The sequence below is a fragment of the Scyliorhinus torazame genome, chromosome 16 (genome assembly GCF_047496885.1).
Source record: "Scyliorhinus torazame isolate Kashiwa2021f chromosome 16, sScyTor2.1, whole genome shotgun sequence".
Taxonomy (NCBI): Eukaryota; Metazoa; Chordata; class Chondrichthyes; order Carcharhiniformes; family Scyliorhinidae; genus Scyliorhinus; species Scyliorhinus torazame.
Genome location: NC_092722.1, coordinates 14,761,731 through 14,774,719, shown reverse-complemented (window position 1 = coordinate 14,774,719; position 12,989 = coordinate 14,761,731). Strand labels below are relative to the sequence as shown.

Below are 12,989 nucleotides of genomic sequence, written 5' to 3'. Positions count from 1 at the left end.
ACCCCATTGACCCACCGTGAGGTCCACCACGCCAGGGCTGTGCTGGGAAATGGTCCGACCCCCCGCCGGGTCGGAGAATCGCCGGAGGTCGGTGTGAATTCCGCCCCCCGCCGGCTGCCGAATTCTCCGGTGCCGGAGATTTGGCGGGGGCAGGAATCGCGCTGCACCGGTCGGTGGGCGCCCCCCCGGCGATTCTCCGACCCGCGATGGGCCGAAGTCCCGCTCGTTCTCTGCAGGTCCCGCCGGCGTAAATTGGAGTAGGTCCCTTACCGGCGGGACCTGACGGCGCGGGCGGGCTCCGGGGTCCTGGGGGGGGGGGGGGGGGGGCGCGGGGCGATCTGGTCCCAGGGGGTGCCCCCACGGTGGCCTGGCCCACAATTGGGGCCCACCGATCCGCGGGCGGGCCTGCGCCGTGGGGGCACTCTATTCCTACGCGCCGGCCGTGTAAGCCTCCGTGATGGCTGACGCATTGGCGAACCCCCCTGCGCATGCGCGGGGATGACGTCAGCAGCCGCTGACGCTCCCGCGCATGCGCGGTCCTGCGCCGGCCGGCGGAATCCCTTCGGCCCCGGCCGGCGGGGCGCCAACCACTCCAGGGCGGGCCTAGCCCTTGAAGATGCAGAGGATTCCGCACCTTTGGGGCGGCCCGACGCCGGAGTGATTCACGCCACTCCGTCCCGCCGGGACCCCCCCGTCCCGCCGGGTACGGGGAATCCCACCCACCTGCACCAATTCTCGCCCACGTGAATTCCGGCCCAGAGGAACGGAGAATCACCGGACTTGGAGAATCACCGGACTTGGAGAATCTGGGGTGCCCAGCACATTAACAGTATGCAAATGAGTAAAACTGACTCATTTGCATACTCCTGCTGGCACGTGGAGCAAACCTTGATGCCGCCGCCAGCGGGCCACCGGAGCATTGGAACGGCGCAGATCCCGTTTTTGGATGATGCTGGATTCTCCGCCGCCGCTGTTGGCAGGGGGGTGGGGGAGAATGCAGCCCCAAGCTGCTTTGGATCATTGCTCAATATTGCTCCTAACGTGGACTGGTGTTGGATTTTGTCTGATCCTGCTCCTGTGAAGTGCATTGGGGCGTATGTTAAAGGTGCTATATAAATTCAAGTTGTTGAAAGCCTTGCCAGTAGATTAAGACTGTGTAACACTACAGTAAAGTTATTGTGGGATTTATAGTTTTGCTCTATTACGGAACAGCCTCGAAGGGCCGAATGGCCTATTTTCTTACATTCAGCCGTGTGCACATTTCATTAACCTCGATTTGCAAAACCTCCTATTTTGTAATTATTTAGAAACATGTCCCCCCCACTGCGCTCCCCCCCCCCCCTCCCCCCCACACACACACACGCGCCCGTGGCGTAATTTCCAGTGGCAGAGGCGGCTTTCCATTGGCCACTGACAGGATCGTCCGGTCCCAGCGAAGTCTATGGGGGCGATCCTCCAAAATGGAGACCAAGTGTTCGCACCGTCGTGAACGTCGTCATAGGGGGTCAGCACAGCGCTGGAGCGGTTTACGCTGCTCCAGCCTCCCTTCCTGGCACCAAATGAGCGGCGTGCCAACCCGTGCATGCGCGGGGGACCTCTTCAGCGCTCCAGCCCCAACTCAACATGGCGTCCGGGTTCGGGGGCCAGCCGCGCAACAAAGTAGGCCGGGGGGGTGAGAGGCCAGCCCGCCGATTGGTGGGCCCCGATCGCGGGCCAGACACCATCAGAGGCCCCCCTCCCCCCCCCCCGGTGAAGGAGCGCTTTTCCCCGCCCCACAGGCCGCCCCCCGACTCTTCGCGCAGAGTTCCCGCCGGCAGCGACCAGGGGTGAACAGCGCCGGCTGGACTCTGACGTATCCGCGCGGCCGCTCGTCCCATACAGGCCGGAGAATCGGCGCCGCGTCAGACGCGCCGGCGCAAATGACAGCCATTCTCCGCACCTCAGAGAATTGCGCGCCGGCGTCGTGTCGCAGTTGCAGCGATTCTCCGGCCCAGCGCAGGGCTCGGAGAATCGCGCCCTATGCATTTTGGAAGGTTTGCACGCCCCCACCACTGGGGATCCTGCCATAGGGGGTCGCCTTCGGTGGGCGGAGGGGGGGGGGGGGGAGAACCAGAAGATTTTGTAAGTGAGAAGGGTCAGAAAATCCCGCCCTTGGTATTCAACTTGTTACTATGGCGACGCATACCATCTATAATCGATAGGCCTAAGTACCTAACTCCTCTGATGGGCACATGGCTGAGTGCCATTAATTGAGCCTGCGTGATAGCTAAAGCACAAACTTACTGCAAAAACAGTGAAGACCCAGTCCTTTGGGAGGTGCCTTTCTTTCATATATCTCTTATTAATATAGGTATTCAATCGTTCCATGGACCAGATTGTTTCCTCCTTCATTCCATGGTACAGAGGGTTCTTTCGCTGCATAAACTATACATAGGAAAGTGCAAAGTTGCAATTAATGAAATAAAACTCCACCCAGTAAGAGGGGAGGTGAAGTTGCATCACGCTTCTGACATTAGTGCACATAATAATAATCTTTATTAGTGTCACAAGTAGGCTTACATTAACGCTGCAATGAAGTTACTATGAAAAGCCCCTAGTCGCCACACTCCGGCGCCTGTTCGGGTACACAGAGGGAGAATTCAGAATGTCCAATTCACCTAACAAGAACGTCTTCCGGGACATGTAAGAGGTACATTAAATGTACAAGGCTCAAAAGAATCACAGGAACACTGGTAGACATGGGGCACAAACACAATTAGCAGACCCCACAAAGGAACCAGAAATTGGAGGGTGACCATTCAATGACCCAGTGGTGGCCAATCTGCACAGGGGCCTGGGACATGCAAATCCTCTGTCTGCCTGGAACATGGAACCCACCATCGGGAGGCGTAGTACCAAGGGGGAAGAGATATTCCACCCAGAATTTTCTCAAACCTTGGTGTGCATTGGGCCCATTTTGTAAGCGCCAAATGCATAAAAAGAAAACAAATTTAACAACGCAATGATCTACATGCCATCTAATTTCCACCCATTGGACTCTTTACCACCTCTTTACCACCTGGCCCACAGCTCACTGGACTGATAGGTGGGGAGTCCACTCTGGTCTCATGTCATCGTTCTGGCCCAGTGGTCGGATCGTTCCTTTTGTAATGGAGGCCGAATCCTTTGCTTGGCTGACCTCCTAGGCAGAGCTTGCTCGCAGGGCCCCTAGGTACCCAAGGCATGCCTGCATTGGTACACAAATTATTACTATGGCAACACACACCATTTCTAATCAGCAGGCCTATGTACCAATGCTGGTAACACGATTGAGTGAGTTCATTAAAAATTGGAGTCAGGTTGAAAGTTTACTGGAAAAATGGTGATGACTCAGTTCTTTGAAAGTTGCTTTGCTGTGCATATGGCCGCTAATGAAATGTAAACTGGTTGGTTCTCTACAGTGTAAAGGAGGCCATTCAGCCCACCGAGTCTACATTGACCCTCTGAAAGAGCAGCTTACCTAGGCCCAAACCCCACATTATTCCCGTAATTCCACCTAGGGCCAATTTAGCATGGCCAATCCACCTAACCTGCACATATTTGGACTGAGGGAGGAAACCGGGGCACCCGGAGGAAACCCACGCAGACACGGAAAGAAAATGCAAACTCCACTCTGACCAGTCACCCGAGGTCAGAATCAAACCCAGGTCCCTGGCACTGTGAGGCAGCAGTGCTAACCACTGTGCCACCCTGGTTGGCAGTTGACTCTAATTGGTCAAAGCGTTGCATCTTTTTTTGAATAAGCAAAAGCATGGGGACAACAGCTCCCTGGTGCATTCATCACGGCAATGTTGCCCAGTGCAGGGGAAACTATTGCCCCCTCTGAGGGCAGAATTAAAAGCTTTGATGGCATGTCTCTTTTTTTCAGCAATTAGATCACCCTTCACTAAAACCTCCTAAATTGAGGGGGGTACAAATCAAGGTTATGAACCCTATTCCCATATTTGAACTCTGCCGGCCCTCATACCGTTCTGATTCTGATAGTCGCACCACATCCCCAGTTCACCCATATTCAACCAAAAATAATGAAATGAAATTCTGCCTTTTCAGGTGCCTTTCATTCAAAACAATACGTTGCGACAACTAAGATTGATTTTGTTCCTGAGTTCTATGGGAGAGGAATAAGGAAGGTGACAGCATTTTCCTCATATTCAACTTACCTGGTTGGTCAAGTGACTTGTCAGATCATCAGAGAATGGATCATATGCGTTGCATGTCGATCTGGCGTAACCATGGTGAAAGAACGCCATAAAAGGTGCAGTGCAGGCGATTAAGAAATAGGAACGGACGTCAAACTTTCTCCCTTCCAAGAGTAAGGGCCTGACAACATACCTGTTAGGGTAAATGGCACAGGCTTGTTAGTGCAATTCTACGGGCAGATAGTTCATTCTCAGTGCTTCTAGCCTGAATTAAATCTCAAGAATCCTGATTTATTTTTGTGTGGCACAGAGGCAGTGATGTCCTCCTACATCACCATGGTGCCAAGAATCACAAGTCAAACCACAAAGACTGTGCTGGGGTTGGGATTAGGGGTGGGGGTAGTACTTTTAAAGCTGTAACCATTCTACTTTCTACTCAAGTTTTGCTTACTCAAACTGATTGCAGCTGCATTCCCAGGCCTACACGTGAAAAGAAAAAAGAATGTGCATTTACATCGTGATTTTCACAATTACTGGACATCTCAAACTGCCATAGAGACAGTGATGTACTTTTGAAGTGTGGCCAGTGTTGTATTTTAGGAAACACAGCAGCCAATTTGCTCACAGCAAGCTCTCACAAATATGTTAATGACCAGATCATTGTTTTTGTGATGCTGATTGAGAAATAAATATTGGGAAGGAGACCGGGGGTAATTCCCCTGTTCTTTTTCAAAAATGGCTGTGGGATCTTGTACATTGTTTCATAGAATTTACAGTGCAGAAGGAGGCCATTCGGCCCATCGAGACTGCACCGGCTCTTGGAAAGAGCATCCTACCCAAGGTCAACACCTCCACCCTATCCCCATAACCCAGTAACCCCACCCAACACTAAGGGCAATTTTGGACACTAAGGGCAATTTATCATAGCCAATCCACCTAACCTGCACATCTTTGGACTGTGGGAGGAAACCGGAGCACCCGGAGGAAACCCACGCACACACGGGGAGGATGTGCAGACTCCGCACAGACAGTGACCCAAGCCGGAATCGAACCTGGGACCCTGGAGCTGTGAAGCAATTGTGCTATCCACAATGCTACTGTGCTGCCCCGTTGTTGGCTGATGGGGCCTCAGGTTAACATCTCACCAAAGGGGGACAGCACCTCCGACAACGCAGAACTCCCGCAGAACTGCACAGGAGTGCCAGACTTAATTTATCAAACCCTGGACTGAGACTTGAACCCGAAAACCTTGAAACTCAGAGGGCAAAATACTACCAACTGAACCATAGCTGACATGGTGAGGGAAAGATCAACTTGGCCATCAAATCTTTCCCCCCCGCTGTGGTGACATGCATCCCTGTAAATACAAAAGGGGTTAATGTAAATACAGTAAGACTAAATAAACACTAGAGGGAGCACCAGAGACACCATGACACACAGACATTCAACCAATAGGTCAGTAAGATAGGACACAGCCAATTGGCAGTCAAGACACCCAGAGGTGACACAAGAGGGCTACCCATATAAAAGGACAGGGCACACATGCTCTTTCTCTTTCCATAGGCGACACTCAGAGACACAGGGGCAGATCGGAAGCATCACACCCACCGCATGGCTTAGAGCAGACTGGTTAGTTAGACTGAGTTACTATAGCAAGATTAGCAGGAGAGTCGAACTCAAGTAGGAGAATTGTTAACTGTTCAATAAATGTGTTAAACCTATCTCCAAGTCTGAGCCTTCCTTTGTCAGAGTGCACATCAAGGAAGCAGCTTCTGCTACATGAAGAAGCAGAACACAACACCGCCCACACCTGTGACAGCCGGAGCATTGCGATGAGATGCTTCCTCTTGTGACTCTTTCATATTAACATGAGACTCAGACCATTGACCACAAGAAATCCATATGGTTATTGCAAGGAAAGGTATGGGGGGAGAACAGGCAAACAGACTTAACTCTGAAATTCTGTTCGAATAATATCATTTTTCCTCTCTTTACCCTGGATTAGGCATTGATAATGCTGCACATTCGCAGAAAATATAACGGAGCACGGCATTAACTGACCAACGTAATTAAAGCAAATTGTTTCATCACGATCTCTATTGGTTTGTGGGAGCTTGTTGTGTACAAATTGACAGTCTTATTTCGCACATCCCAACAGCCAGTACACTTCCATAAGATAATTGATTGACTGGAAAGCTCTTTGAGATGCTCTCTGAGGTTATGAAAGATGCTATATTAGTGCAAGATCTTTCAGTCCAACAGGTGATTCTATCCCATACCAATTGATTTCCAATGGGGCTTTCGTGTAACCTTCGGGTGAAACAGGTTTGGAGTTCGGGCGATAGGTGCATCAGGGCTTCCAGACATAATTCGACCCCCACTTTAAACTTAAAGGTTCTGAACTTGTCTTCGCTTGTCTCCAAGATATTGGTTTAGCCCCGGAAATGGGCACAGGGATCGCAAACCATGATGAATCCCCGCCTGGTGATTGCAATGTAGGCAGTCCGGTGCTGTTCTGCTCATTTAAGTGATCTCTGCTTCCAGCCCAGTGCTGTTTTTTTTAAATTTAGAGTACCCAATTAACTTTTTCCAATTTAAGGGGCAATTTAGCGTGGCCAATCCACCTAGCCTGCACATCTTTGGGTTGTGGGGGCGAAACCCACGCAAACACGGGGAGAATGTGCAAACCCCACACGGACAGTGACCCAGAGCCAGGATCGAACCTGGGACCTCAGCGCCGTGAGACAACAGGGCTAACCCACTGCGCCACCGTGCTGCCCTTTTCCAGCCCAGTGTTAACCATCAGCTGGGTGCATCAGCAGAGGCCCAACATTGTGAGTGATGGGCACCATTTGATGCCAGCCTGCACCTCTTAAAGGGGAGGCGAATTGTGTCTGGGCCGGACGCTGGGGACTGTAGTTGAAGAGAATCAAACCCAAGCATGAGTGAGGAATGCAATGGGGGAAAGCGCAGGCCCCAAGGTTCTTGGACGTTACACTGGAGTTCTCAGTGGAGGAGATGGAAAGGAAGATGGATTGCCTTGTATCCACATGAGGGAAGGAACATCCCCTTCCCCCAGACGCAGAGGGAGCTGATTGCCATGGAGGTCAATGCCAGGAGTCAAGTCCTGAGGTTGCAAGTTGTAGGATGTTCAATGGCCTCACATAAGTGATTAAAATCAATCAATCCATCTTCAAACGCCAAATCATGCTGACTACACCAGTTGTCTCAATGATTGCTTAAATCGCCACAACTCCATCACTCACCTACCAACAATCTCTATCAATAAGGGTATGCACAATTAAATGTTTGATGCATTGGTAAGCCATCCAGAACACCTGTACTACTCTCTATATAATATGCTGTATCTGCTGCTCACAATGCAGTCTCCTCTACATTAGGGAGAGCAAACATAGATTGGGTGAACAGTTTGCAGAACAGTTCCACTCAGTCCACAAGCATGACCCTGAGCTTCCGGTTCCTTGCCATTTTAATTCACTATCTTGTTCTCGCGCTGACATTTCTGTCCTTGGTCTGCTGCAATGTTCCAGTGAAGCCCAGCGCAAGGAACAGTGCCTCACTTTCCGATTAGCCACTTTACAGCCTCTGGACTCAACATTGAGTTCAACAATTTCAGACCATGTGCCCTCTCCTCCATTTTGATTCTGGGTTGTTTTTTTTGCCACAAACCGGTCTGAATCCCGTTTTTCATTGTTTCCCATTGCGGACAGAACTTGTTCATTATTCTGTCATTTAAACTCAATCTGGACAGGTGCCTTATCTCTTTACGACAACCATTATCTCTCCCTTTGTCTTTTGTTTCCTCTACCCTATCCAAGACATTCCCTTTTGTTCATCCGCTTCCCCCTTTCAATGGCAAAGGATACATCACATTTCCCCCTTCCTTCAGCTCTGAAGTGTCACATTCGGCTCGAAATGTTAACTCTGCTTCTCTGCGACCAGACCTGCTGAGTTTATCCAGCACTTACTCTTTCTATTTCAGATTTCCAGCGTCTGCAGTATTTTGCCTTTATCAATGTCAAGGAGTCCAGTGGAAACCGGAACTAACTTGGCTCGGGGCTTAGAATTGTTGGCTAGCTCCAATGACACGCTTGTGGGTCCAATGCTGCTGCAGTGTCTGATGATGGCCAATGGTGCAGCTTCCATTGCAGACAAAGAGGGCTGGTTGAGCTCGGTGGGCTAGACCACTGGTTTGTGATGCAGAACAAGGCCAGCAACGCGGGTTCAATTCCCGGACTAGCTTACCCGAGCAGGCGCCGAAATGTGGCGACGAGGGGCTTTTCACAGTAACCACTTGCAACAATAAAAGATTCTAATTATTTTTAAAAGCCATACAATTGTCTCTGAGCGTTGCAACGGAAACACAAACTGGTGTCATCTAAGGTCAGCTTAACTGCTGTCATCAGGTTTGTGAGATTATGAGGATTGCTGATGCTTCGCCCCAGGGGAGTGGAGTGGCTCCATGGAACTCAGGTCTGATATCTTCCCTCTCCTGCCAGCACTGCCTCTCGGCCGGCCGGTGTCCACAATGCTGCCTTCATTGTTGAGGTGTGCGGTCATCGGCCAGGCCCTCAAGGCCCAGAACTGCTCGAGGTCATTCCCTTAAGGCCATCTGTAACCTCCTCCACTGAGACTCAGCAGCCTTCCTGTAGCCAATGGGGGAACACTGCACTGGAGCACTAAGAAAGGCAAGAGTATTCAGTAGACAGGAACTAAGAGAATATACAAGGATGGTTCATTGACTTCTGAATGTGATGGGCATGATTTCACTTAGAAATTTGGTTTGGATTGTTCAGTGTTTGTTGGTTTATATTTTCGCATTGTGGCCAAGCAGCCAATGAGAGTGAGTGACAGAGCAAAGTAAGGTGTGGGGCTGTTGGTGAATGGGGAATTGTCACTGCAATTATTCCACTAAACTGAGCTCTTCGTGGATAGCCCGAACAGAAAGTGGCTGCACAGTTTGCCTCCTCTTTTCCTCTGCCTCCTCTTTCTCATGTTACTGCCCTTATAGCTGGTGGCCTGGCCTGTCCCCTTGTGCAGTATACAGCAGACCACCCAGAATCCTGACGCCTGCATTGCCAAATATGGCAGGGCTCTGCCAGAGCGGTCCAAGCCACAGGGGTGTTGTTTCAGCACCCCAATGATCTGGCCCATTACAATTCAAGTCGCAACATGACTTTCATTGTACGTATGTTGTGCATATGTACATGTTTCACACACTGGAGTGATCAGCCATGACGTTCGGAGATAGCCCTCATCACCTGGTAGCCACCTTTTCATTGGACATAGAATAGAGCCATAGAATTCCTACAGTGCAGAAGGAGGCCATTCAGCCTATCGTGTCTGCACCAACCCCTTGAAAGAGCACCCTGCCTAGGCCCATTCCCCTTCAACTCCACCTAACCTACACATCCTCGGACACTGAGGGGTAATTTAGCGCGGCCAATCCACCTATTCTGCACATCTTTAGCCCGTGGGAGGTAATCGGAGCACCCGGAGGAAACCCACGCAGACATGGGGAGAAAGTGCAAACTCCACAGAGACAGTCACCCGAGGCCCTGCCGCTGAGAGGCAGCAGTGCTAACCGCTGTGCCACTGTGCCGTCCCTTGGCCATGATGGCTCAAATGCAGCTGGCATAGTGACTGCTGCAGAATGAAGGCATCATGATTACTGTCAGGATACCAGGCACTGACCTTCATGAATCGCTGCCTATGGTCACACACCAGCTGGACGTTGAGGGAGTTGAACCCCTTTTGGTTCCGGTATAGGGAAGAGTTGACCTGGGGTGCCCACAAAGCGACGTACGTGTAGTAAAAGTGTCAATGCACCGTGCGGAGGCCTGCATTCGTCATGGAGCCACATGTTCACTCCATCTGCTTGTCTCTGGCAAGAGAGAATGAAATGCAGTTAGCTCTCTTTGACGAGAGGCTCAGTGACATCCCGGACGCAACAGTGGACGGCAAACTAAGAGATGCCGAAAATATCATTAGTTTCAGCCTGGTAGGAGTCCATTGCATAACACTTCATGGCCAGTCCCCTTCACTGCCACTGGCAATATCTTCCTCGCCCTGCTCTGAGGTTGCAGTTGTGGCAACAACAGGTCGAAGATTTCAGTGAGGACATCTTTACTGAAGTGCAGATGTCTCACACGTGGGGCTGGATTCTCCGCTCCCCGACGCCAAAATCACGTTCGGCGATGCGGCGGAGAATCCATTTTGGCGCCAAAATCAGGAGTGGGGCCGGTTTTTGAAATCTCCGTTCCCATGAAAAGCGGCGTACTCTAGGAGTAATCCGTGCCGATTATCCACCGCCTCAGGCCATTGCCTGAGGCCTGCCCCACGATGCTCTGTCCCCGATCGGCTGAGTTCCTGGTGGCGTGGGTTACGTACGCTCACACCGTTCATGAACTCGGCATAGCGGCTGCGGACTCAATCCGGGGCCGCCACAGTCAGGGGGGGGGGGGGGGGCGATTGGTGGACAGGGGGACTTCATTCAGGGCTGGGGGCACTGTGGGTGGGAGGTCCGGGCGTGCGAATAGCCGATGGGGGGCACTACTTTGGCGGTCCAGGTCCGACTCGGCCATGGAAAGTGGCACGGCCGCTGTAGGCCCTATGCGTATGCGCGGCCTCTGAACCGGAGGTTCTGGAGGCCGTATTGGCAACTAGAACTGCGAGCTCTATGCTGCCTCCCTGCTAGCCCCCAGAAAAACAGTGAATCGGTGATCATTTTACGCCAGTTGTCCTGGCTTAAAACACCACCGTTTTCACGCCGGCGTGGGGACTTAGTCTCCAAAACGGAGAATCCAGCCCATGGTTGTTCGCTGAGGTTTGGGCTCAGAGAATTATTCCCTGAACACGTTGGGCATTTAGGACCTCCGGCTGAAAGCCCTTCTCCCCCCTCTTCCTCCTCACTCTTCAAGCAACTTGTCCTAATCTGTGTGACCTCTCTTCAGTCTCCAGGTTTTGCCGCATTTCAAGGGAGCAAACATTTTGAGCAGCTTTAACACCTGCCACACCACTCCCTGTCAACTTTTAAAACTTCTAACAACTACACTAATTACCAAAGACCTGTAAAATCAAAGGTACAGTAAGATGAAATGGACCAACATTTAATTAGTAAGTAATTGATAATCCCTTTAAATAGCATTGAAATCACTTCTGTGATTGAGCTGTGCAAGCTTAAGCGAGGGCGTTGACTGGCGCATTGATCGCTGGGGCAGCACGGTAGCACAATGGTTAGCAATGATGCTTCACAGCGCAAGAGACCCAGGTTCGATTCCCGGCTGGGGCCACTGTCTGTGCGGACGCGTTCTCCCCGTGTCTGCGCGGGTTTCCTCCGGGTGCTCCGGTTTCCTCCGACAAGTCCCGAAAGACGTGCGTGTTAGGTGAATTGGAAATTCTGAATTCTCCCTCAGTGCAGCCAGAATGTGGCGACTAGGAGATTTTCACAGTAACTTCATTGCAGTGTTAATGTGACACGAGTAAAGATTATTATTATAAATAACATTTGCTGCCAAATCAGCATTGTGCACTGGTTGACAGCATAAACTGCCTGTTCAGCACTTTTTCACTGGCAGTTCACTGTGCTAACACCTACGCCAATAAGGCGGCTGATATATTTCACTCCCCAAGTGTGGAATGTACCACAGGCGCCATTCTGGAAGTCTAAGGGTACCTGTAAATCTACAAGCCAAATCTATTGCCCAATGTGTTCACAAGGCAGGAGGTACAGGCTGACATTTTTACACAGGTCATTTTCAACATCAATCTGAACCTAGAAAACTTGATATGCAGTGTGGGCAGATGAAGGAGCTGTCATACCTTTGCACCACTCTGTGAATGATGGAAGTATAGTGAGAGTGTTTGATCAGCGGATTATCTTCGACGCTTTCCACCTTTGCACGGAATATTGCTACGTCTTCCCGAGACTTGAGGAGGAAGATCCCTCGGCCTTCTTGTAAGTTGGAAGGTTTACAAATCCAAATTTGCCCATCTGCGTCAAAGGGTGAAAAACAGAAAAGAAATATGTAAAGCAGGAAGCACTGTTTTCACGTGATCTCGCTCAGTAATCGATAACTGTGAGCTTGGCCCAACACTTCACACAGAATGCTCCTAGGACCCGGAGTGGAGATGGGGTGGGGTGCTGGAGAGGTTGGCGGGGGGTTGAAGGTGGGAAGGGGGCGGGGAGGTGAAGGGGGGGGGGGCAGTTGTGGGGGGAGGTAAGCCAGGCATTTTAGCTTCATTTTCATTTGTTCAGGTTTGATAATGATGCAGGGGAGGTGCAATGTAGATGGTTGGGGATTAGGTCTGGAGGAAGTAGCGGATATAGTCATTTTGCAGGTTCTGCATCCTAAAAATTGTAAAAGACATCAATGACCAGAACAATTTATCCCCCAGGCAGACCAAGGGTGAGGCATTAGATGATGGACTCTCACCAAATGGACATTTTTCAACATGGAGTTCCTACAGTACAGACGTAGGCCAGCTGGTCCATCGAGTCTGCACCAACCCTCCAAAAGAGCGCCTTATCTGGGCCCACATCCTCACCTTACCCCCGTAACCCAATCTTTGAACACTAAGGGGCAATTTAGCATGGCCAATCCACCTAACCTGCACATCTTTGGATTGTGGGAAGAAACAGGAGCGCCCGGAGGAAACCCCGCAGACACGGGGAGAACGTGCAGAGTCCACAGTCACCCGAGGCCGGAATTCAACCCGGATCCCTGGCACTGCGCGGCAGCAGTGCTAACCACTGTGCTGCCTGAAGCTTAATCCGCAGAACCTTTCTCT

General features: G+C 51.0%; 1 protein-coding gene across 1 annotated transcript in view; it reads right to left on the bottom strand.

The window, feature by feature from the left end:
* Positions 1–12,989, bottom strand: part of LOC140392594 (protein polyglycylase TTLL10-like) — a 75,488-nt gene that overhangs the window by 10,244 nt on the left and 52,255 nt on the right. The window contains exons 6-8 of the mRNA XM_072477995.1: positions 12,021–12,192; positions 4,200–4,371; positions 2,284–2,424 (exon numbers count right to left, since the gene is read on the bottom strand). Coding sequence (XP_072334096.1) covers positions 2,284–2,424; positions 4,200–4,371; positions 12,021–12,192 — 485 coding nt within the window. The remainder of the gene's footprint in view (positions 1–2,283; positions 2,425–4,199; positions 4,372–12,020; positions 12,193–12,989) is intronic.